Source organism: Melospiza georgiana, chromosome Z (genome assembly GCF_028018845.1).
Source record: "Melospiza georgiana isolate bMelGeo1 chromosome Z, bMelGeo1.pri, whole genome shotgun sequence".
NCBI classification, from domain to species: domain Eukaryota; kingdom Metazoa; phylum Chordata; class Aves; order Passeriformes; family Passerellidae; genus Melospiza; species Melospiza georgiana.
The window spans coordinates 20,810,779-20,837,686 of NC_080465.1; the positions used below are offsets into that span (position 1 = coordinate 20,810,779).

At 41.4% G+C, this 26,908-nt stretch overlaps 1 protein-coding gene across 1 annotated transcript in view; it reads left to right on the forward strand.

The window, feature by feature from the left end:
• The window catches only part of LOC131095815 (neuronal acetylcholine receptor subunit alpha-7-like), a 58,418-nt gene extending 31,910 nt beyond the window's left edge, over positions 1-26,508 (forward strand). The window contains exons 5-10 of the mRNA XM_058043929.1: positions 1,825-1,904; positions 3,116-3,283; positions 4,960-5,154; positions 6,455-6,541; positions 19,850-19,959; positions 25,122-26,508. Coding sequence (XP_057899912.1) covers positions 1,825-1,904; positions 3,116-3,283; positions 4,960-5,154; positions 6,455-6,541; positions 19,850-19,959; positions 25,122-25,643 — 1,162 coding nt within the window. The 3' untranslated portion in view covers positions 25,644-26,508. The remainder of the gene's footprint in view (positions 1-1,824; positions 1,905-3,115; positions 3,284-4,959; positions 5,155-6,454; positions 6,542-19,849; positions 19,960-25,121) is intronic.
• The last annotated feature ends 400 nt before the right edge of the window (positions 26,509-26,908 follow it).

The window sequence follows — 26,908 nt, forward strand, 5'->3', positions numbered from 1 at the left end:
CCTTAATGCTTTCCAGGAGAAGGGGATTTGGGGTTTGTCTAATAATATCTTAATTCTGGACTTATTTTTTTTATCTATTGCAAACCCCAGCTGTTGTTGTTCAGCTCTGCTGTCTTACTAGATTTTCCCTCTTATGTCTTTCTCTGACAGTTTTCAGGGTAATACTTTCTAATTACCCAGATTAAATTTCATTTTGTTAGTTTCCAGAGTTCACCATGATCTATATTCCATTCCAAATCTTTACTACAAGATATCCAAAGGAGGCCTGGGGACGCCTAGACTGTTTAAGTGCTTTACTTTACCTCAGCTTTGCTTCTTACTGTCTCTTTATTCCTTTTCAGTCTCTAAAAAGGAGGTGTACAGCTTGGTCCATATTACTGTAGTTTATAAGAAGATGCTGAAATTCAGATAGATACCAGCCTGCTCTTAGTAAGAAAAATAGATTGATTTGATGCAGTTGGCCCTTCACAAATCTGTGCCAGATGTTTCACCCCATTTTCTTTGAAGTTAGGCTGATGTCTATAATTTCACCTTTAAAAGAAGTCAGAATTCTCTTTGATCTCCCCTAATTCACCATGCCCTTCCCTCTTCTCCACAAGCTCTCACAGATAATTGTTAATGCTTCAGAGGGTATTTCGGCCAGTCCTTTCAGTTCTCAAGAGTAAATTTCATCAGCTCTGCTGAGTAAAATCTCTCTTATCTACATTTCCTTAACCTGTTCATCCCCTGTTCTGCCATGGACTCCTGCCACTGTGTGAGAATGGGTTGCAAAGAGTGAGTGACACAGGGTGCAGGAAACTGCAGCTCTCTGCACCCTGTTGTTTTTTCCCTTCCTTTCCTCTCTTCCTTGTCCCCTTGTACTTATAAAACCCCTTTTTGTTGTCTTTTATGTCTTTGATAAATATCACTTGTTCTGGACTTAGGCTTTTCAGTGCCATCCCCTTTGTTTTGTACTGGGGACTGAAGACTCAAGATATGAATAAAAAGCAGACCAGAAGAGTAATGGAGGCTCTGAATTTTTAAAATCTGGTAGAAAGACAGGGTGTGCAGGATGGTGAAGTCATGCAACACAAACCTGCACATGGCCAGTACAGGCAAGGCTCTACAAGCTAGGGGATCCCTCTGTGGCTAAACTCTTTCTAAAAGACCCTCTGGAACAAGCCCCCAGACCTGCTTCTTTGAAGAATCGTGTCCTTGTCTGGCTCATTACGCTTTAATTATTTCAGAATTTTGGAATAGTAAAGAAATTCTTTATTCTTGGTCCCTCCTGCTGTTGGAGTTTCAATGAATCTCCTCCTTCAAGCTCCTAAAATAACTTCTCTCCAGTGGTTTCTTCCAATGCTGGAAGCAAACTGTTGTCCTCTCTGCATCTGAGGAGACTGCAGAGTTGTTATGTCAGGCCACCACTGCTGTTACAATGTATCTGTTACTACAGATATCTGGGTAAGATAACAGATAAGGTGATTTAGGTGGTGAGCTGACTCATTTTGACAAGTGCCCTAGAAGAGCCTCATTGTCCCAACTGTCCAGTTTTGGGATACAGCTAATGTGGCACTTCTGCTTCTTTTCCTTCTGCCTTTTTTCTGAGACATGCAACACTCTGCCTCTTACTTCTTCGAGGACATTGCAGCATGCAAGCAGCCTGCCAAGGTGCAGGCTGAGAGTAACTACGAGGAACTGAGATATTTATCAAGGGACACTTCACCCAGATGTAGGAACTTAATTCAGCCAAAAGATTATTTTTATGTTGACAGTTACATCTTGACTTGCACATCAGCTTGCTTTTTCTTTATTTTGTTCTGTTTTGTTTATACTGTGTTACAGTGCAGATGAAAGATTTGATGCAACTTTTCACACAAATGTGCTGGTGAACTACTCTGGATCCTGCCAATATATTCCTCCAGGTAGGGCACAGAGAGTATTTATTTACTTTTAATCAAATAATTTCAAGCAGGTTTCCTTCGTGAATGAAACAAACGGTGTTTAAAAGACCTCTGTGAAAATTTTGCAACCTAATGTTTGCAACCTTGCAAACATTATTAGACTGTCTAATAATGGGACAGACCCACTATGAAAATTTAAGTCCAATATCAGTGGCATTTACACTTTATTAAGCAGTAAAATATTCCTCTTACCAATTTACTCAAAACATCCAGAGGCACCCCTAAGTAAGGTGGTGTGCACTATGTCATCATGTTTCATGTGCACTCCGGCTAGGTCTCTGTTGTGTGGAGAGGTGTGTGAGCAGAGGTGAACCCAAGAGCAGCACTCGCTCAGCATTGAAGCCCTGCTTGCCAGGCTGAGGCTAAAATCCAGGTGACAAGACAATCTGGGATTGGTCTCAGCCAGTGGGGCCCAAGTCTCAGTCTCTTTTAATTTCTGTTGCTGATTCCCTGCCTGCATGTTCCAGCATCCAGGACTCACCTGTGAACAGAGTGGCTATTCTGCAGTTGCTCACTGTGGTGGACAAAAAAATTCCTAAACTTTGTGTCATAGCATAGCACTGTCTCCAAGCAGGTCCACAAGGCCCAGTACGGATCAGCAATCATTCCCTGATGGCTGCTCCCCTGTTGTTCCCTACCCATTAGACCCCTTAAATCATCCCAGAACATGAACTAGACACAACCAGAGTTAAAATCAAGGCTTTGTTACCACACAGATGATAAAGGCCATCACCAAGCAAGGTTTAAGAGACCAATGTATTTTAAAAGGGCTGTGGGCCTGAGGCATGGCCTGTCCAGGAACTCCTTTCAAAGAGCTGCTCACAGCACAGTAAGCCCCTGGCGTGTACTCTTTGCTCCTGTCAGACCAAGCAACACTGCCTGCAATCTACTAGGGCCAGCTGGCACTGGGAAACAGGCTGGGCTGCTCCTGGTTGGCCACAGTGTCCCAGGCAACCTACCTCAAGGATGCAGTGAGAGAGATCTTCACTGGTGGAGGAAGGGACATTATTCCACTCATGGCAGCATCTTCCACCTGCAGTACTTGTTTGGTTACCCCATGACTGTATCACACAGAATTTTTGAAGAGGAAACTTGTTCACAATCAGAGACAGATGAGGGTAAGATGAAATGCACCCTGCACATGCTCGATCATGACTGATTTCTATCCACAGGCATTTTGAAGAGCACATGTTACATTGATGTCCGCTGGTTCCCCTTTGATGTGCAGAAGTGTGATTTGAAGTTTGGCTCCTGGACTCACAGTGGCTGGTTGATTGACCTGCAGATGCTCGAGGCTGATATTTCCAACTACATCTCAAATGGAGAATGGGATTTAGTGGGTAAATTGGCCAATGTATAAATTTTCAATAGTCTAATTTTCAAAGGCAAACCTCAAATATATAGAAATTATCAATCAATTGGACATGGAATGCAGATATTAAAAATATAGATCTAAGAAGAAGTAAAGAAAGAGGAAAAAAATCACATATCAGAGACAGCCTTTCAGCAATGTTCATTGAACTGGGTCTGAAAACACTGTGTTCTGAAGCAATTGCCTGCCACTGAGTACATAAATGAAAGCTACTAGTCCTGACACATCTGAGCAGTGTGTCAGTACTAAACTTGGATGTGTCTCTTGTAGGTGCATGGAACACTACTGTCACATTTACTCAAATACATCAGCAAAAATGATTGGTGTAAAAAGTATTTCAGCAACACTTTTACATAAAAGGATCTTTCTCACCCAGAAAAGCATCAAAATGTCTCCCAGTTCACAAAATGCACAGATTAGTATGTCTCTCTTCTATGCTTTGGAAAGTACCTGTATTTTCAAAAAAATTTATGTCCAGAACTAGTTATTCAGAGAACTAGTAAGTTATTTTGAGCTCATTTATGTAGCTGTAAGTCACAAGCAATGTTACAGCAATTGATGGAACTTAGACAACTGCAAGGAGAGGTTATGAAAAATATGTTTATCTTCTGGTCCGGATATACAGACAAGGAACTAAGTGCCCTACCCAACTGCATGCAGTATTTTTACCATGCAGGGCAGCTGAGAAATTATATTCAGTTTTATGAGAAGCCAGAAAACTCCATAGTGAAATCCTCCTAAAGTCCAACTATTTTAGAGCAATCCTTCCTTTCAGTCCTCCTTTACAGTGGGTATTTTTGTCCAATAACTTTGCATATGTGATTAAGAGTTTGTGGTTTATCTGCCTTCAACCCTGACTGGGGGAGAACAAAACAGGGACTTATTTAGCTCATACAGCAAAAGCATTAAATAGCACCTCAGGCAAGCCATGGCTATATCCTTTAATAAAACTTTTCTAAGCCTCTGCCAAAATGCACACATTGTCATATCATCTGTCATGTCCACAGAAACAAAAGAGAAGTGAGCAATTTTGGCATGAAAGATACAAGGTACTGACTTCTTCCATCTCTCCTGACATTTCCAGTGCTCTTGCAGTCCCCATCATGGAGCATGTCAGGCAATCTGCTGCAGCGGGATCACCATAGGCAACCCTGCAGTACAGCTGTATTGGACAGCTATGTCTCTTAACCTTCAGATATACAACAGACTTTGAGCTTAACTTGGCATCCTTTTGAAAAGTAAGCCTGTCTGTTTTTCCTGACAAAAAAAGGAGCAAAAATTTATAGAGGATCACAGAATAGTAAGAAGCAGTGGCACTTGTCACCCAGAAAATCTGCTGCATGTGCTAGTGAATATCACATCAACAGTGTGTTACCATTCACAGAATGTAGGAAGGCAGAATGCACATTGTTGAGGTTGTGATGCTCAGGACTGTTTTGTTGTGGCTCAGCTGAGCTTTATTAGCTAAGCTAGGTTTGAATAACTCAGAAGGCATGAAAGCAAACCCTAGAAAACACAGAAGATGGACCAAGAATAGCAGAGGTGACACACATTGGCTCATAAACCATCACTTCTTGATCCAGTCCAGGGAGGTAACTGGGAGTCCTGCCTCTCTCCTCACTGCTCTGATCATCCTGTCTGTAGGTGTCCCGGGGAAGAGGAATGAGATGTACTATGAATGCTGCAAAGAACCATACCCAGATGTGACGTACACCATCACCATGCGTCGACGCACCCTCTACTATGGCTTGAACTTACTCATTCCCTGTGTTCTCATATCTGGCTTAGCACTGCTTGTATTCCTTTTGCCAGCTGATTCTGGGGAGAAGATTTCTTTAGGTAAGTGCTAAAATATTCATTTGTTTTATAAGCGTCCTATAAAATAGGAAAATAAATACCTCATGGCACTATGTTGCTCAACGAAGAAAGATTTCACTAGAAGAGAGCAATAGAAGTACTTTTTTGGTTACAGGAGCAAGGAAACAGCTTTCTGTATGGCATTCACACATCCTGTGCTACACATAATATCTTGTGGCCTTGGAGGAAGCTGAACTTGTTGCTGGCACAGGAGGCAGTGATAATATTCTGTAATGCCTGTTGTTATGTACTTTAGTACATCTCAATGCATTTCACAGCTCATTGACTCTTGACTCTCTTTTTCAGATGAAACATACTAGGAAGCAAAGAGTGGAAGAGCTGTGAACAGCAGCAGCTGGGCACTGGATTTTCACCTTAAAAATTAGCTCCCAAAACACCTATTCATGTGTTCCCTGTGAACACAGCCATGGGAAGGGCTAAATGAGATTTACTGTTGTGTGTGTTGATAAAAATGGGAAGGGTCTCCTTCCAAGAGGAGATAGGCAAGACCTGTAAATACACCAGATTGGGCCAGCTGAGATCTTAAGAGTTAATTGTGCATGATTCTGTCTCAGGACAGAGACTTCTAAATCATATGAATTGTCCTCAGTGGGGCTTTTTTTGGTTAAAAAAAATGTATCTGAGCAGCCTGCCTTACAAAAAATAAAACACAGGCTATCAGGGGTACAATTGCTGTCTATGAAATAAAGGATGGGGATAAGGAAAAGAGCTATTTGAGCTGAAGTACAATGTTGACATAAAAATATGAGCTAATGTTAATGCATTGACCTTTTGATTTCTCAGTATCAGGATGGTTAAGTTTAGCAACAGCCTTTCCACATAGAATAAAGAGCTTCTTTTATAACAGGCTGCATGTCTTTGAGGGATGTTATATAATATGTGATAGCAAAACCTAGGCTGCTGTCTGTGCAAGTCTCTCCTAGCCCTTAACAATCATTTGGGCTTTGTGCAATGTTTCGGAAAAGCACTGTAGTTCACCAGTTTTGCAAGCTTCGTTTCACTCTGCATAAAAGATTTCTCCATTACTTTGAGAGAAGCAAGGGTTTGTGTGTATTAGAGAAAAGGGAAAAGAGAGCAGATAGAGTTGCATCTAAAAACACTCACACTTTGTGGAAGTTCTAATCGTCGCTGACAGACATGAAGTCATGGGTTTGCCTTAGCTGTATATCAGGACAATGCTTTATTTAACAGCAAAGACATCAGAGGAGCAGCTGCAGAGTTCATTTACCTCATTCTTCCCAAATGTGTTCACTCCCTCCAGGTATCACCGTCCTTCTTTCCCTGACTGTATTCATGCTGCTCGTGGCTGAGATCATGCCTGCAACTTCTGACTCTGTCCCACTAATAGGTAAGTTGATTTTCACTGCTTTGTGCACTGTGTATGACACCTCTCAAGAGCTGTTCAAAGCCAATTTGAGGACTGACTGTTACTACAGTTTTGCATTCAGCAATGTCAGGAATGTCAACCTGGATTTCACCATGTGCATGTATGAAAAGGACCTACATGAGGTTACAGAAAGGCACTGGAAACCATAGATAAGCAGGTAACTGCAATCAGGGATTGAGAGGACATAGACTCTACATGGCAAAAAGTTAATTTTTCTTCTTCTGCATCACACCACCTCCCTGCAATTACGCAAATCCTTCCTGCCTTCCCTCTTCCCTCAATCTGAAGAGCAATTCAGGATACAACAGTCATAATTCAAGTATATCATTGAAGCATTTTTAATGTATACTGAAAACTACGGGGCAGATCATCATCTTGGGATTGTGAGCGAGACAGACATTGTTACAGCCTGTTTTTATAGGACTGCTCCTTTACCTTGATCTCGTGGGGTCTTATTGCAGGGTAGACAAAATAAACCTGTCCTATTTTACAAATTAACAAATGAACACTACCTAAAAGACCTGTGATACAAACCATGACTAAAGTACATGTTCTAGACAGCAGAAATGAACAAAATAGTCAACAATATATCTGGACGCTGATGTAAGATGCACGTCACATTTGTATAATGAAAGCCTCAAAAAACTTATATAATGACTAGGACAAAAAAAACCCAAAAACATTTACTCAGACAGCTTCATGGTCTCTCTTCAAGGCTTTAAGACTAGGCCTGACTCTGAGGAAGGAGATAAGCATGCAAGAGTAGGTACAATGGCACCCATAGGCAAGAGTTTCTGAAAGCCTCCAAAAAACTTACTCATCTCAGTGAAAGTCAGCAGGACTCTTAGCTTTGAGTCATACAGGAGCTTCCAAAAAACTAATAAAACCTCTTTCTGAGCATGTACCTTGGACACAATGGAGACAGACACAGTTCTAAGAGAAACTTGTGTGCAGGAAGGGGAAACAAGCCATCTTGAACCACTGTTGACATAATTTTGCTGCTTATAATACAAAACAAATCCTATTTAGAATTTGTAAAGAGGTACACTTGCCTATGGCCAGTCCACTAGCTTTAACCTGAACAGTTTCTACTAATACAGTCTTCTATCACAGAAGGTAGGATTTGTACCGAGAAAAACTATGAATAATTATGTATTCTTACGGACTTTGATGTTGCAATGACAGGCAATTTCTGCTTATCAGAGAATTCCTAAAGTTGCTGTAAATGCTATCTACTACTCTCTTATTCTCTGCAAATGTTTTAATTTGTTATTGCAGATAATCATGTTGGTCAGGCATGATTTATTCTTAAAATTTGGATGTCTGTTCCCATCCCCATCCCCTTCCTCCACTGTCCAGAAATGTTCCCTGTGGACTTGCTGCCTGATGTACCCAGGGAGAGAGTCAGAATGACAAAGCTCTTGTTCTCTGGATTGTCCTTTTGAGAGGTGGATGCAAAGCTGTCTTTCTCCATCTCCTTGGTCTTGCAATCATCCCATTATGATTCTTGCTGATCGCATGGATTTGGGCAGGTTCAGATCTCACAATCAATCCATGAGTCCTTCCTTACTATTGCTGGTTGTGTTCCTCATCCTTGAACCATCTCTAAACACAGAGACATCAGAGACCTTGATGGTGCAAACTAAGGCAAAGTACACACTGCCTTGATCTTATCACTGTTCACTGAATCACTTATCACTTATCACTGAATCATCCCCTTCTTTAGCAGCAAGTCCATGTTTGCCTTGTTTAGCTGTTTGTGTAGTCTTTGTGTAGTGATGGAAACTCATCCTGTAGCCTTTAATACCCACACCAGCTTCAATTAATGAGTTTTAACATTTCTGACACCAACCATAATAACCAGCAAATGCTCCCAAATTTTCATTTTGTAGCCTGTCTCTGCTTCCCCCATCTCTTCTGCACTGAAGCCCTACCATGAGTTCACAGTTTGGCCGCACTGATCTACTGGTGTGCTTACTTACTTCTTGCATTTGGAGGCACTGTGCTTAAACTCTTGCAGTTTTCCTGTGCTGCTTTGTCTTTCAGAGCATTCCCTAGTGGGATCCCAGCTACTAGTTCCCCAAAATGACAAGTCTGTTCACCTGAAGTCCAAGGTCTATGCTTTGCTGTTCTTAGTCCTCACTCAATTAATGGTCCTGAGCTTCACTATTTCACAATAGCTCCAGCCTAGGTTGCCACTGATTATTATGTTCCCCAACAGTTCTTCATTGCTAGTGAAGCACAATGTGCACCACCCCTGGTTGTACATTATATATGTGCTGCCTTTTGGGCAGTCATCAGGGTAGATCAAGCCCCTGGTGGCAATGAGGGTTTGTGAGACAGAGTTCCATGAGTTGTTTTAAGAAATCCCCATGTCCACTGTCTTGGGATGGTCTATTATGCACTCCCATGACAGAATCACTCCTTTTGGCCTCTTCACTGAAGTGGATCCACAAGTTCTCCAGCAGCTCTCATCCATCCAGACAGAAGCCCTTCACACCCAAGTGGCTCCTTCATATAACTTCTTTTCCTGAGGAGATTCTGGTATTGAGAAATGTCCCTCAACATCTCAGTTTTCCAGTAACATTATTTCTTCACAACTATGTGCAGAGTTTCAGTTGAGCCTGCATATTCCCCAGACTTAATGCATTTTCTCACTCTGATGGTGAGATCTTCTACCTTGTTTCACAATTCTTGAGGTCTTTCTTGCTCTGACTACCCAATACTATTTTTTTCCACCCTTTTCTGCTACTTCTGCATTTACATATGGGTTGTTACTTCCCTTCCACAGTATTTCTAGTTTTAAATCCTGCCTTTATCTTCTTGGTCCACACCAAATTTGCAGGGAGACTGCTTATCCATTTGGCTTCTGTGCCCAAACAGCTCTTTTTCAGTAAGTGCTCAAAGATGGACTGTGCACTTTTACATTATCTTGAATTCTGAAAACCTTATCCTTACTCTAACAGAGTGACATAGCATCCTTTCCTCACAGTGGTCCTACAGGTGATCTCACAGAGAATATTTTAGCTGCTAAATAGAATGTGCCAGGTCATGCTCATAGTTTTTCAGTTTCTCAGTGTGATCTCTAGTTCAGTTAAAATACTCAGAATTAAGACAAGGAAGAGGAGTATATTTGGAAAGCTCATTCCAGTTTTGAATAATCAGCATGGTTAGCAGCAGGTTTCAGGAATAAACAAGTCTTCTAAAGCATGTGGTTTGTGAAGGATGCAGATAATTTGATCTTGAAGTAGAAAGATCCCATGGTGATCTGCTGAAGAGTCACTGTTATTGGTCTTCATGCATTGGGGTGCAGAGATACTTTGAAAACGTGACTCCACATGCTTTAAAAATCTGCATTATATTTTTAGGACCTGAGTTTTTAGAAACAAACATGCATCCATACCTCTCTGGATCTGTCTGCACCCTCACAGCCTTTGCCATTTCAAAGCCACTAATGCCTAACATGCACATGCTGTGCTATCTTCTTCTGACCTCGGCTTTAACTACTGATCTCTAAAAATATGGAAAAATATCACAGCTGCTGTTGGAGTGTCTTTATTGAGGTAGCAAAGGAGAACTGGTCTAATATGACACGAAGAAAAGTACTAGCTTTTGTGATCTGGAACATATTTACAGAGTAATGTGGAAATCATAAGTTAGTTCCTCTCAGCTGAGGGGAACTTCAAATTAAACAAACAAAGCACCTATCAGATTAAATAATCAGAAGGATGCAGGTGGGACAAGACAGCTGCTTTTTTGTACCTTTGAAAAATGGGTAACCCCTTCCTTGGTATGTGTTCTGCATTTTCTGTCTGTTTATCAAGCTACCCAAAGCAGAGACTCTCTTGGTCCACATATCCAATTTCCCCAGACGAGAGATTCCCATTTCTCAGCAGCCTACCAACTGTCATGTTAATATATATTAAAACAGGTCAACTTCTTTTTCTGTAAGGAGCAAGTGACAAGACTAGACCTAGGAATCAGTAGCTGGCAGCTCAGCACCTTAGAGCACCAGAACCCTACTGCTCCTGCTGCAGGGTAGAGCTTTCATATGTTCCAGTTGGACAGGCTGCCCCCTGCTCTCACTCTCCTTTCTTGGGGCATTCACATCAGTACCTCCTTGCCCAGCAGCATTCTCACTCCCATCCTTCTCTAGCACACCCTCCCTTTTGGGGAAAATATTTATTTTCAAAGCCCAGTTTTCAACAGCACACATCTATGCAAAGAAGCGCACCAAAATATTTCAAAACTTGAATCCTGCCCTTCCAAAGAGATGCCAATGGAAGGAGAAGGCCGAACCAGGGAATGATGTCTCTGATTCTGTTTAAAACATTAGTCACCCATAGCTCAGCAATTAGCTCAACCATTTAAATAAAAAGAGTCGAAGGCCCATGACATCTACAAACACAACAATTTGGCTAGAATCCAGCACATGTCAACTTTATGAACAAAGATTCTTTCTCTACAGAGTACTGGAAGTCCCTCCTGGCACTTAAAACCTCTAGAGTATAGCTCCTGAAAGCCTTTCAGACCATGGCTATATAGCAGCAACTGTGTCCTAAACTTACCCTTTCTACTGTAGCTTAATCATGCCTTGCGGGAAGTTTGTCTTGCTGCAGCCATGATTTTACTTACTTTTAATTTTCTCTTTAAAGTTACTTTTGCCAAGAGTCCATATAAGTAGAAAACTGGAGTTCATTACTTGAGGAAAGTTTGTACAGAAATGCAGAGAACTCCAGATGTGGTACACAACTAAATTACTGGTCTGACTGTGCTAATAACTAGGTAAAATCATAAAGCCTGTATGATACAGCTCAGGTATAAGACAATTGGTTTTTTTCTCTTTTTAAAAACCTGTGTAATTATGCAGATTTGTTCTGAACTATAAATGCCAGTAATTTTGTGAGGATTTCATGCACCTTCCAGTCCCTATTATTGCACTTATCCAGTGCATTACATAGGAAGATGTAACCATGTCTGACTGTGTTGATTTCCTGCTTCAGCAACTAAATCAAAATTGAACAAATACTGCTATTAACAAGTACTGTTATTTTAATTAGAGCCTTTGTACAAGATCAAGCTCTGCCTCTTGAAGTTAAAGGACTAGGTAATTAATTTGAAAACTACATTGGAGGTATTTAGCTCTACACTGTAAGGACCATTTTTTAAAATAAAGATATTTTGATCCATGTTAAGTGAATGGTTGAAATAAATTATTTTAGAGGTATTTTCAAACCTATATAATTCTATTATTCTAGGTAAATAATAGTGGACAAGGATCTGGTTTTGGTAATGGTTATATGGCCACTTCTCTGGAAAGGATGAGTTCTTTCCTTAGGCAATAGATATACGCCTGAATTCCTTTAAAGTCTTCATATCCCTGATCTGTTTCATAAAACAGTGTTTTCTATCCAAAAGCAACCTTATAATTAAGATTAGGAAATCATGCATTAAGAAGTCACTAAGGAACAAATTCCTCGAAGTCAATACAGATTCTGAACTGCAACTCTTACATTTCATTGCTATCGTTTGGCTGGAGTCTCCTTAAGATTACACAGTTGGTGGTAATGTGGTCCCACATCCAGTGGTACCAAATAAAGCAGTGACCAGAATCAAATTTATCATGCACTGTTGTAGGAAACTCTTCAATAATGCTTCAGGATAAGTTGCTAGTTTGGGCTCATGGACTTAAAAAAATTAATCTCCTAATGTAACACTTAATTTCTACCAAAATCAGCCAGTTTTTCAGAAAGACTGATCAATCCACAGCCCATGTTGTCAGACATGGCCAAAAGCCATTGCTCGGAAAATTTGGGCCAAGCCTGTGAGGAGCCTAACCAGTACACCTTCCTGAGTATTCTCTTCTCCTGCCTGCAATATCACCTCCAGAGGGGCAAAACTTTTGGGGCTGCATGGCAGTGTCTGCACTTCCCCCCCTTCCTGCAATTCACCTCTGTTTTCCTGCGCTGCAGTCCCACCACTGTGAGGACAGGGTGGCACCGTACAGAGACAAACCTTAAATGCCTGCTTTGAAAACTCCACCCAGCTCTTTGCACTTGTATGGAATTGAAGCTCTGCAGGCTTTGAGTTCAGGCCCCAGGTAGCACAGAAGGTACAGTCACACAAAAAGCAGCCAGCAGCACCCACGGCTGGACTCTTCCAGCTTTTGACTAAAGCTGCAATAAGCTCTGACTTAGCAGCTCTGTGTCCATCCTAGCCCATGCTCTGAGGAAGTATCATTTTCAAAGTACTTTGTCAAAGCAGATAAAGCATGCTTCTGCCCAACAGCCAAATCTTGAAATGAGATATTCAGATGTATCAGGCTGGTCAGATGATTTGTTTCTTTGGTAAACACTTTTTAGACCTTGTAATTTGAGGCTTCCCCTTGCACAGGAGAAGTAGTTAATAATATCTGATTGTCTTCCATGCAAAAAAAATTTCAAAGTGCTGCAAATCCTTATTTTCTACCAGCTCTCTCCAAAATTAACACTACTGTATTTTTCTTTAAAATGAGTTTATAGCAGAAAGTGGGGAACACCAGGAAGCTGGTACGTGCACAGTGTTTGAAAGGTTCATAAGTACAAGGAACTGGCACTTCCTACGATTAATATTCATGTGATGCTTGACATTTTGGCTTGATGTATCAAATAAAGCACAATAAAAATAAAGTTATCTCCATCTTCAGTTAGCAAAATCAAATTTCTCTGTCTTATTTTGCTAAGCTCCTCTGCTTTTTTAAAAATCGCAATTTACTTGCTGCTTAGGGCTCCATTATAATGATATTTTCCAGCTGTGTCCCATCCTTGCTGTTCTTTATCATGCCTATGCCATTTCAGTAAGCATGAACACTTTGCACTGTAGTTAAGTACCTTTGCAGCAGATGCTTGGGGTGATTTCTTGCATTTAGTTATAGAGCAAATGAGACTGGAAATTACTAGGACAGGGAAGCAATGTGGTGCTTTGTTACCTTCAGGAGTCACAGATTGTTTTAAGTTAGGAACATAAGGCATTAGCTGCTCTCCCTAGAGAGAAAATTAGATTAATCCGTATTATATTTTTTGTCATCTTACAGTATGTTCTCATCTGATGCCATCTCACTTTATTCTGTCCCTATGTGAGTTTTGGAGTGCTTTCCCCCCCCATCCTTTCATGGTCCTGCCTGGTACCTTGTCAGAATCAGGCCCCTACTCAATCTCTTTCATGAAACAGAAATTCTCATTCATGGCAGCTCTTAGAGTTTAATCTCCATGATCAGTGATGCTTTTCCAAAGCCAAGAGTCTTGGATGTTTTTTCTTTGCAGAAGAATACAGTCAAATGAAATTAGAGAACAGTTTTACTTTTCAAACTCCCATGTCTATTCTTCAAAAGCATGTAGAAGGAGAAGAATTTCAGAACACAATTTCCCTAATCGTATGTCCACTTATGTATTTCTTTGCTGTCTGTGTACAACAGTAAGTCATAAAGAGGCTTTCTCCTTTATCTTTGATTTCTTGGTCTCTCAGTAACTCTGCCATTACCGTTTTTAGACTGTCACAGTATCTGCCGAGCACCAGGCCTCATCCCTACCATAGGAGAAAAGAAGAAGGATGGTTGGAAGCCCCTCTGCCAGTATCTGAGGCTTTCATTAACCTACACAGGCTTTAGTTCTCTCACCTGGGCCATTCCAGAAGTAGAAGCAGTGAATATCTCATTCTGAGCTCACAAGAAACACAAAGCATTCAGCCTGAATGACTGAAATTACCAGACTTAGAGTGGCTCTAACCCAGTTATTCATTTCACATGCAAAAGCTGATGTTTTCTGAAAAAATAGAATAGAAACAGGAGTACCAGTGAGAGACATCCAACATACAACTTGATCAATGTGAATATTTGAGCACAACATTTTCCTCCTTCCCCTAGTATTTCACAGGAACAAGAAGACTGTGACTGGTCACAGTGCAGATACACTCTCTTGCTTGTGATTGACTATGTTAACAAATCTGGGTCTGATGATAACTGCTGGCGTGATATGATATAATTGATATGATATGATATGATATGATATGATATGATATATAATACGATACCACTTCTCCATGACAAAATCAAGACAAAACATTCATCTTAGGCATTCTGTTTTGTTTACCCTTAGCAGTCCTTGAAGTTAATCAAGTTCCACTTTAGTAGTATGTCTTCCAAAACATCTCTAAAATAATGCTAAGGTGCTTCTCTAACATCAGATAATGACAAAAAACATCCAAAAATGGTTCTGAATGCTCTTCAAATTATGAATTGCAAATGATTGCTACATTTTTGATGTAGGTGACATCAAAGAACAAATAGCTGCCTGCAAAGAACAAATAGCTGTTCTCACTGACTTTTTAGAAGATCTTCTGACTATCTGTGATTTTATTAGATCCGTATTTGTTATTATAACAGCACCTGATCATCTTCTGATTGTCCTGGGACAGATGACGACAACTCCTAGATGTTAAAACTGCTGTCCAAATTGTTGCATAATTCCTCTGGCAAAGAAAAGGAAGAATATCAATTGTACAAGAGCAAATATTTCATACTTCTTGAAGATCAATCAAGCATCCAAACCAGCTGTTCTGTTCACTCACCTCTGCTGAAGAAAGCATTCTACTGGTTTTAAAACCTATGAAGAGCATTTAGAAGTGACCGGTACAGACCTCAGTTTCCCTGAGGCATGTTGAGGGGCTCCTAACACAGGGTGGAATTCAAACGAAACCGTCTGTACTAATACGGTCATGCAGATCGTGTACACTGCGGTGAACGATGTGGCTAGAAGGGTTAGAGGTAGGGCTCAGGTGTTTAGGTAGGATGTGTTTAGGCTTTCAAGGATTTGGTCTTTTGAGTAGAACCCTGCTAGGAATGGTGTTTCGATTAGGGCGAGGTTGCCGATGGTGAGGCGTGCAGTGGTTGTGGGTAGCATCTTTTGGAGTCCTCCTATTTTTCAGATGTCTTGTTCACCATTTAGGCTGTGAATGATGGAGCCTGAGCAGGGGAAGAACATGGCTTTGAAGAATGCATTGTCTAACAGGTTGTCTGGTGCATTTTTCTGGCTTGTGGCAGTTACCCAGAGCAGTCACTTCCAAGCTCTGCCTCAGATCAGGTGAATTATCAGCAACCAGATCCTTGGTCTTTCACATGCACCCTGATTTGGGGTTGCTGTTCCTGACACTTCCCACAGTGAAGGGAATTGTTAAAGATTCTAAGCTAAGCTAATAACTAGGAGTTACAAGTAGGACACAGAGGGATGTTTAGTGGGAGTTGTTAAGCATTTTCCTCTTGTGGTTTAAGTAAAAGGGACTTTGTAAAAGGTTTAAGTAAAAGGGAGCTTCTTTGTAAAACCAGATTTGCTTTTGCCTCCGCCAACAGACACATGGGCACAGGACTTTGTGGGGGCAACAGCTTCAAAGGCCTAAATGAATAAAAAGGATTTAGGATGGTTCCTAAAATACTGCTAGAAAGGTCTGGTGGCTAGGCCAAGGCTGTTGCTTGGGAGACCAAATCTCATTGGTCTCTTGTACCCCACCATGCCCCACCTCACCGGACCACATCCTATTTCTGTGCTCAGCCGCATCAGTGGAGACCCAGAAAGAGGGTTTGCTAGTTCAGGGCAGTGTGGGGCTAGGGTAGAATGAGTGAAGACTGAAGCCTTGTGGCTCTAAGGGAAGTGTTATCCATGAGCATTGTAGCTTGATCCTTTAAGCAGAAAGGCTTCTCTTCTCACAGGCTTGTTGGAGAAGGCTGAGTCATAGTCATAATCAGAGAGGGTGTCAGAGGTTATGTTAAGTTCCACTGTGGGGAACTGCAAGGAGTATTTTTAATAATGGATGGTCTGGAACGAAATTAAGCCAAACGAGGCAAATGTTATATCTGAGAACCATTTATTGATAATGAAAAGACAAAATAAAAAGGATTTACTCTACTAAAGAGAGCTAGAGAAGATGGAGCAAGAGGAAGAAAAATGGGAGCGAGGGAGAGAGAGAGAGGAGAGAGAGGGAAAAAGAGGGCGCTACCTCCAGAAGTCGGGGAGCGCCCTCGCTGTGCCGAGGCTGTGCACACTGCCTGCCTGTGGGCAGATCTTGCAGTGGCTGGACGCGACGGGAGAGGGATCGGGCCGGAGGGCAGGACCCTGGACAGGGTCGCGGCAAGGATCACGGTGGTGGGCAGGCTCGGAGCGAGCAGGGTTGGACGCAGGTGGCTCAGGCAGGGATGCAGAGACGAAGCAGGCAGGGCACTGCTCAGAGACACAGGAAGGCAGGGCAGATGCGCGGGTGAGCAAGAGCCAGTGAGGGCAGGAGAGCCCAAAGGTCAGCTGGGGCCAGGGCAAAAGCTTAAGACTCAAGAAGCTCCCAAAAGGACAAAAGGCAAAGGATAGAACAGGCCCTAAAGAGACCCCAAGGCTTATAATGCTGATACCTTTTATGCCCCCAGCACCTCCCAAAGTCTGTCTGCTGACAGGAGACCATTGGCCCAGTCTGATGTCCCAGAGCAGTCCGTCGGCAGAGACCTTTTGCCATCTGACTGGAGAGTGTCTCTGGGGTACAGTGTCTTCAGTGTTCCCCTGCTCATGGGACTGCCTGTCCCATGTGGGACATGAACTGGCGGCCAGGCAAAGTCTGCCCAGATACAAGGCTTTCCTCCATCTTCTCCTAGCTGCCTCCTGGATGTGGCACATGTGCAACCCTTGCCCTGCATGCCTCTGACAACCATTGTTGAGGCATAACAAAACTGAATTGGCTCCTCACAGGTGAACAGGGACAGCAGCCCTTGTAGCTGTCACCAAGTGATGGGTTTTACCTTGCTGGTGCAAGGGCAAAAGACTGTCAGGAACAGAAATGAGCAGACTGGAAGATTAGGCCATGCTTTTAAGGAAGTGCATGGAGGACAGCACAGGAGTCTTCCTCATCTGTTCTCCTGCTGCAGTAAGACTGTGTTTTCTGCTGCCAGGAAAGAGAGGATGTAGGATTAAACCCTGGAAGAGAAATCAGAAAATGCTGAGTAAGAAAGGATATAATTTCAGAGCCATACCTTTTTTTTTTTTTTTTTTTGCCTTGTGGGCATACCCACAGAGTTCTGAGGGCCTTCCTTCCCTTCCCTTACAGGGGAGTGGTCAATGAGTCTGGACCCAGGGTCTTGGCCATCCCTGCCTGGTTCTAGATTGTAAGGACAGTCAGGGTTTTCAGTCCAGGGGATGCATGGGCATGTGATCTAGCAATTCCTTTGTGATCAATGGCTATTTGTTCTACCTTCTCCTGTCACACAAAAGGAGGCACAGCCTCCTTTTGTGTGATAGAAGGTAGAACTAATCATATCTCCAGCTAGAGATGTGAAAGACCAGCAGCTGTGCCAGTTATTGCTATATTTTTCCTCCACTTTCACTGTTGTCTCTTTAGGACTGCCAAAATCCAGCCTTAGAGCTGTGCTGGGCGTTTCCAGGACTTTGTGGCTTTCTCTCTGAATACAGCACCTGCACCTACCTGATGGGCATAGATCTACCTGCCAGATTTCAGAGATGTCTTGTGCACATTTGACTGCCTCACACTAACACATAGGGCTCAAGTACCGTGCACTGTGTCCTCCATCCTTACTTTCCAACTGAAGACTTCAGTGTACCTTGAATGGGAGCACCCCACTCCTCCCCCCAAAATGCAGATGACACATCTCCAGCTTCTTCCTTGCCTACCACCAGGCAAAACTATAAAATATCTTTCTTTATGGGTCCCTGGCTCCCTTCTGGAGAGAAGGCTGTTCTGTCCCAGGCTGTTCTGGAGAGAACTGTTTTCTATTTAACAGCTGTTCTATATAGCAGTTTCCTGACATCTGTTCCTGGCTTTACAGCACAAAAAAACTTGGGAGCATCAATGCCTTTGCTAATCATTGGCTAGGATCTTGAGTCAGATATTATCAGGTTGTTTCCAAGTTTAACCAGGTGACTAATTTTCCAAGGATATGTGAAAAATCTTAGCTAAAACCATTTTAAATGGACTATTTCAGGCCTTTGAAGTCCGGTGGCATCAAAATACGTAGAGTTTAAGGAAGTTATTTACTCACTCATGGTAGTAATTAAACCAACAATATCAACACTGCTGTGTTTCTGTAACATGGGACATGTAACAACTTCCATGAAACCTGGTTTGCTCTGCTTCTGCCTGCTTGTTGACTCTCCTCTCTATGAATAAGTGCAATAGAGACCTTTAAATTCATCTCACCCTTGGGACTATTCTTCTAATCTAGATACGTAATTCATTTTGTCATGAAAAGCCATACCTCTTGAAGCAATTCCAGCGTTGTTTTCAGGAAGGCCTTAGAACCTCATTATTGTAGACAAGCTTTTTGCTTCCAAAGCAGTAGGATTTGATATTAAGAAACACAGGCAGAACAAAACTTGCTTTGGAGCTTTGATTGATTTCTTTACTTTTCCTTCAGGCTGCAGGAGGAGGGAGGGCTGGGGAGTGCAAGAGGCTGCAGTCTGGGGCAGTGTGATGTGCTCTCCCACACTGCACCACTATGTCAGCCAACAGTAATGCTCCCTGGTATTTTGCCACTGAAGCCTTCAAATGTCATTACCCCTTGGGCAATTCTGCTTTACACTCCAGCGCATCAACCTCACTTCTGGCATGAGGAAGCTGCACTGCCACTTGGGAGATGTGGCTTCAAGCCTCAGTTCTGGCTTTCAAGATTTTGGTTTCTTTCCTGCACGGCAGATTAAAATTTAGCATTCAAAGAGGCTTTAGTGTACTTTATAGGAACTGGAAGAAGTGGTCTTGAGTGCTAAGAAGAGTAATGAGAAATATGCCTAGCCACCTGGGAGCAGTAGTGGTGCAAAGGTGGGGAACTGGTGGCACTTTTTGGAGGGATGCAGAGGCACCAAGAGGACAGCATCTCCCTCCAGAACCTCTGCTGGTACCATGGAAGGCCTAGGACTGGGAATGCTGGTGTTCAGTGGATGTTGTCAGCTCAACTTCTCACTGTCCTGGCAGCAGGCACAAAGGTCTTCTTACTGTGAGGCCCTAGACTCCTTTTCAGGGACAAAACACAAACAGTTTTCACCTTCCGTGTGTTCAGGGCCTTCCCTCACAGGAGAGAAGGGAGTTGAGCAGATACACAGCTCAAATGCTCCAGTGCAGCAAACCAGAGAAGAGGGTGTTCAGATGTGATGCAGTGCTTCTCAAATGTAGATCTTGAGGCATAGCCAAGGAATATTATGTGCTCCTTGTATTTCCCCCCCTGTAACCAAGTCCTCCTTTTGCTTGCAGCTCAGTATTTCGCTAGCATCATGGTCATCGTTGGTCTGTCTGTGGTGGTAACAGTGCTGGTTCTGCAGTTTCACCATCATGACCCCCAAGCAGGAAAGATGCCCAAATGGGTAAGCAGCTTTGGTGAGAAACATTCAGGAGGTTACTATTGAAACAAAAGAAAATTGTCTAAAAGCTACAGTAAACTTGTTAATTGTTATAGGTGAGAGCCAGAAGTAGTTTTCCATTAATTTGAAGAGTCAGTTACAAACAGCATAGTTGATGCTTTTGTTTGCAATTGAAGGGAAAGAGCAAGCATACTAAACGTGCTTTTCCACTGAAAGCAGTTTCTCCTATTCTCCATAAAAAATCGTTCCTCCTATTTGGCCTTTGTTTTCAATATTGTGATGGAGTGGTTGGGTCATTACAAAGTTATCTCATTCACCACTCAAGTGACATCATGTGCTAAACAAGCACTAGTCTCTACTGGGCAGTTTGTCTGCTGCCATCTGATCTATTCCCAGTGCATTAGCATGTGAACCCTCTTTTCTCTGCAGCAGCAGACTTTGTCAGCCCAGAGAGGTCTGGCACCAATGCCAGCTGGCTTTCAAATGGAATGCTTCCTTTAGATTTTCAAGTTAAAAGAAAATTATGTTCTATCTATTTAAAAGATTTTAAAATAGGCAAGATATGCTTGTGTTCAGAGAATGAAAAAGGACAAAAGCAGAAGCAGATAGTCACAGTCAACTATCTACCACCCTGTTTGTAGGAGACTGGTTGTACAACACCCTCTGATATCTTGTTCACCACATTTTTCATGCTACACAATTATCCTGACATTTCCCAATTATTTCCCAAAGTGCTGTATGAGTAAAGAACCTCTTACTTTCAAGGCAGCAGGGAATGTGCATTCTGGATGAACCAGCTTGTAGGCAAAACCTGAGGGCACAAATATGGGAAACATTTTTTAGATATCATCATGGACAGATTCTGCAGCAGTGTAACAGAACCCATTTTATTGCTTTTTGACTAGCCCAGACACAATGCCTCATGTTAGTCCACTTCACAGGCCCTGCAAGTCAGCTCTTGCTCTCTACCAGTCTCATGTTTTCTTGTCTGGAAACACAAATTCTCCTTCAGGAGAAACCTTGTTCAGTGGCCTGACAGCTGAACTGACATACATTATACAACATGCCATCAGGAAGCAAAAACTGAGGAAAGCATAACTGGGAAGTGCAGATGATAGACTGTAAAAGGTGTAGACCAGACAAGTTTACAGGGCTGAGGGATCTCAGGAGGAAAAATGTGAATGCCAAGTGTGTAGGGAAGAGGCTGACCCCTTAAAAGTAAGCAGTTATACTCTACAAGCCATAGCCAAGACTCAGTTGTCAGAATTTGTGTTAGTCTCTATTCTTTTTGTTGCTGTTTTGGGGTTTTTCTTTCTTCTTTTTTTTTTTTTTTCAGTTTTGCCTGTCCACCTATGTCAGGTGTTTCTTGAATGACTTTTTCTCAGTAAAAAAAAAAAAAAACCTGAAGTGAAGAAGTGGCTTAAGAAAGAAGAAAATTTTTTGCATTACATTTTTCTGCATTTCCAGTACCAGCTGCTGCCCTTACCATTTACTTATTCCCACAATGTTCTCTTCATGTCAGAGCCAGGCATCAGCTTATTGCAAGCTCTAGCCCTGATTAATTGGGTATTGTTACAGGATTGTTCTCACCTCCTGCTTAAATGGATTTGTCTGCTGGAGTCAGTTGCAGGGAGAGGCATTGGACAATTTGGCATGTGTGGGAGCTTCTGCAGACCCAGAAGATTTGAATGGATGCATTTCCTAAACACAGCTGCTTTCTAAACCATTTACAGTTGAGCAGTTTTTTTCCCTGCCTGTCTCTCAAGGGGTCTGTGCTTGCACTTTGCAATAGAAGAGGGAGGAGAGTGCCTGTTAGTGTCTATCCTCTCTGTAGGTGTTCACTTTCCTTATACCATTGCTTAGAATTGTGTCTTCCTTTCTATTAATCTTTGATGACTTGCAAACCAGCTTTTTCCAAGAGAGGAATTTAAATCCAAGGTGTTCAGTCAGGGCATTTGTTGGCTACTCAGTTGAGAAATGAGAGCTGCTGGCTGATGGACGCTTTTTATAATGTCTGCTGAGACAGCATGGAAAAAAAACACTAAAGAAGGCCCAGCTAAGGAGCTGTTTGGGAGTGGATAACATCAGGTATGGACTACAGCTCAACTGACCTTTCTCTACTGATAGCCAAGACTGTTTCATGGTAAAGAGATATAGAGACACCAAGCACTGAGGGAAGAAGGGATTTTGAGGGAAAAGGCAAGAGAACTCTGGCTCTTTGCTGTGCTTAAAGCAGGTTTGTTGTGTTTCAGGCTTCTCTGTTGATATGGTTGAAACTTGGACATGCACAGTTCCCCTAGGTGCAGATGTCCCTTATCAAGAGAGCTTTAACTGGAGACTGTCTGCTCTGGGCTAGGCCAGGCTGGTGGCTGTGATGGAAGCTAGCAGTATAGCTGTATTATAGATAGGAGAGGCTCACAGAGGGGTTGTTGACCTCTAAAGACAGCTGTACCTGTGTACTTCTTTCACAGAATTCCATATATGACAATGCAGGTGAAAGTGTAGATTCATATTTTCTTACAGCTGTAATCCAAAAACCTGTATGCTGCAGCTGTCGCTTGAATTAATTGTTATGACAAGAAGAGACTGATGCCTGAGTGTCTGTGTTTTCAAGGAAATAGGGCATTTGAAATCCAAGCTAATTAAAAGCTGTGTTACTGTCTTCTGGGTATTTATTTTTCTATGGGAAATGGGTTTGACTGTAGTTTTATTCCCTAAGGAATAAAAACCCTGTCTTGAAGGAAAAACCAGCATTCCGATATAAAAGTGCTTTTTCACCTCATGTATCCTTTCAGAGTTAAGGCAGACGTAATAACATTTTCTAATAAGAAAGTTTGTCTGACTAAGTGTTTTGGAATTTCACACTCCTATAGAATTAACTTCTCTCTCCCCTTTGCAACTGACACTGTTGACACATTGCTAGAAATTAAGACCTTCATTTTGTTCCATGTTGTCCCATTTTGTGTCCATGAGCAGTCTGAGCACATTATAATTAAGTTCAATTAAAGGCAGAATCTGTTTTTCAGGCTGCAACACTATGGATAACTATTTGTTTGTGGTGACTATGGAGAAAATAATGAAATATTTAAAGCAAAAAATTATGAATAATGGAAAACAGTCTTTCAGGACTTTCTTAGTTTAAACCTAGCTGGCATTTAAGTACCAGACAGCCAGTTGCTCACATCCCAGCTCCCTTCCCTTGTAATGGTGGGAATAAAACTCCAACACTTTGTGGGTTGAGAGAAGAACAGTTTAATAATTGAAACAGAATACAATATAATAATATTAATAATATTAATTATAATAATGAGTAACAATAATAAAAAATAATAACTGCAATGATGAGAGAGAGTAATAAAATGCAAGAGAAACAAGTGATGCACTATACAATTGCTCACCACCTGCTGACTGATGCACAGCCTGTTTTTGAGAAGCAATTGACGGCCTCCAACCAACTCCCCACACTTTATATCCTTTTGGAAGATCCCTCTGGCTAGTTCAGGTGAGCTGTCCTGGCTATGCTTCCTCATGGCATTGTGTGCACGTGCTCACTGGTAGAGCACAGGAAATTGAAAAGTCCTTGATTCAGGGTAAGCACTACTTTCCAACAACCAAAACATCAGTATTTTATCAACATTATTCTCATACTGAATCTAAAACACCATGCTGTATCAGCTACTGGGTAAAAAATTAACTCTATTCCAGCCAAAACCATGACAATGATGAAGAACAAAACATTGACTAGAGGGAGAGAAGCAAAGTGGCTCACAGAAAATGGTACAGGACTGTGACATAGAAGAGCTCACATTGCAGAATTAAAAAATTCTGTAACTGCCTTTCACTGGTCATTGGTTTTGGCTATTATTATTATTATTCCTATCTGTGATTACTTAGGCTTCCTCCTTTCTGAAATTATGCTTGTCATTACAGCAGTAGCTCCTAGTGCTAGTTGTGTAATTTTCCCATTCCTGTATCTGTACTGTGTAAACACAGGAGTCAATTTTTCCTGCATCTGAAGCATTTTTGCAGTCAAAGTGTGGTCCCAAGTCAAACATGATCAAAGTAAGCAGGATTATGCAGGGAGTCCTTGGGAGTCAAGGCTCAAAGGGAAAACCAGAGGCCTCATCTGCTTCCTTCTTGATGTCAGATTGTTTGGCTTGCAACCAGGATAATAAAGTCATCAAAGAGGTCTGTATGCATGGAGGGTCCCTCTCAAGTGCATTGTAAATGCCCTTTTTGAGCACATAACACCTGGAGGATCCTATAATTACAAGATTTTGCTAATTTAGTTTGCTGCTCTTCACACAAGACATTACTGAATCCACAGCCTTTTTCCTGCCTTATATGTTACCAGTAGGAATTCTAGCAGGCGCAGGCTCAGACCAAACATCTGAAGGTCAGTTCACTGGAAAAAATTTCTGGAAGCACTCTCTGGAGTTAGCTCACTTAATGACCTTGACAAGGAGCATATGAGGCACAATGTGCCATGTGCACGTTAGAGCATCTCGTGTTGCACCAGCACACAGGAAAATGACAGCAGTTAATAGCAGCACTTAGATTTTGAACTGCTAAATGTAATAGATTTAGTCTTTTGAAAAAAAAACCCTGCTGTAGTTGAACTCCTCAAAGAAGTATAAAATAGCTTTCAAAAAATCCATGAAAACCCAACCAAGGTCTTTTATTTAGATGTAAATAATAGCAATGGGGATGGGAAATGTTCCAGGATCTGTCATATAGTGATTTTTGTCAGCAAAATCTAAACATTGACACCCAAAAATATTTAAGTGTATCGCTTTCCTTATAATCTGAGAAATGTTTGAAAACCATGCAGCTAATTTTGGGCTGTCTGCTCAATTGCAGACATCTCAAAGTGTTTAATAAAGATGAGTCTCCAAGGACCATTTTGTAAAGTAAGATTTTTACATCTCTTTTGCTTTATAAGCTAAGTGGGCATTGAAAATCCCTATGTTCAAGACAGATCCAAAAAAGGGCTATCCTTAGTAGAAGGCTAGACCCTCAAATAACCATTTTGAAAGCAGATAGCTGGAGAATACAGAAATCCATCAGTATTTCTAAGAAACTGTGCAGACTAACTGTAATAGTCACAAAACCTTTTAAAACGATGAAGAGTCTCCTGTATTTCTGCAACGGTAACTCTCTTTCAGGTCCGTGTCGTCCTGCTGAATTGGTGTGCTTGGTTTTTACGAATGAAAAAACCTGGGGAAAACATAAAGCCCCTGTCTTGCAAGTACAGCTATTCCAAGCAGCAGCTGAGCGTGAACAGCATGGAAGTGAGCGTCCTTCCCGGGCACCAGTCCAGCAACGGCAACACCATCTACAGCTACCACGCCATGGAGAGCCCGTGCTGCCCACAGCAGAACGACCTGGGCAGCAAAGGTGGGAAGATCACCTGCCCCTTAGCAGAAGATATTGAGCTTGTGCAAAAGAAAGCTTTAATGGACACTCTTCCAGTGATGGTGAAGATCCTGGAGGAAGTCCAGTTCATAGCGATGCGGTTCAGGAAACAAGATGAGGGTGAAGAGATCTGCAGTGAATGGAAGTTTGCAGCTGCTGTCATAGACAGATTATGTTTGGTTGCATTTACCCTTTTTGCCATCATTTGCACATTTACAATACTCATGTCTGCTCCAAATTTTATAGAAGCTGTTTCAAAGGATTTTGCATAAGGTTTTCAAAGATGAGCATGATAATCAAAAAGTGAATATTGCCAGTAATTTTACTAGATAATTTAACTCAAATAGAGAAGTGTACTTATATGTGCTAACATACACAGAAGGGGATTAAAATAATTTCAGGACATAATTATTCCTGATGTTAGTGATTGTAGTTACTGAATAGTAAATGTATTGAACTCCGTTACTTATTTCATAGACTAGTGCCACATGTAATTTTGTCATGATCTGTGGTAAGTGATAGACAAGAATTCAATACATTACAATACTATAATATATTTATTACAAGTTAACATTAGTATCAATGTGTTACTTTGAATTTGTGAACTTTTGGATATCGTTAATTTAAATGACCATTGAAATTTTTTGCATAATTTTATTGTTTTCGGTATATCTGTGTTTTATAATTATTGTTTGGTGTGGCTGTGACATGCACTTCTCAGATTTGAAAGACGTATCTCCACAGTCTCATGATGCTGTATATTGTATTTATGAGAATAAACCATCATCATATTAGCTCAAGCTAGCACAATGACTGCAATGCTTTCTTGGTAAATTTGTTAAGACTGTATCTTTCCCAGAAAATCACTTTGGGTTATTTTTTTAAATTTAAATTAGGAAATATTGGTTTTGACATTGGAAAGAAATTTCTTTCTCCTTGTTGACAATCATCTATGTAATTTACAATGCTTGGTTAACTGTTTCTGTCATCTTGAAAGTCTACTTAGTTTAAAATATCACTGCTTTCTTGGAACACAGTTGCCAACCTAACACTAACAAACTCTGTGCAATTAAGGCAGAATCTTGTGGCTCCATAATTTCTAGGAAATGGTCCACAGATTTAATTCGGCTCAGATTTCCTATCCAGTCTATACCACTGAAGTAGTATTTTTTTGAAAATTCTATTAGTACAGTTTCCTTTCTATGTGGTCACTAGGCTTTGTTAAAAGGAGTGTATAAAAGACTAATTTTATTTCGCTCAATTATAATGTATCAATGCTTATTATGAAATTTCTGTCCTTAAATATTCTCTAATATAATGTCTCTATGTTAATAAAACATAATTGAATTATGCCACTTCCTGGAATATAGGGGGAAAAAAAGCTCTATTTTTAATACCAGCTTTTTTCTACCCAGTACTGTGGATGGGAGTGACACCTTTTTTGCATGATTTTATTTTCCCTGCTGATCACAGCAGAGCTACAAAAGAACATGATCTGTTGTAGACACCTTTCCCCTTTGGAGTAAGACAACACTTT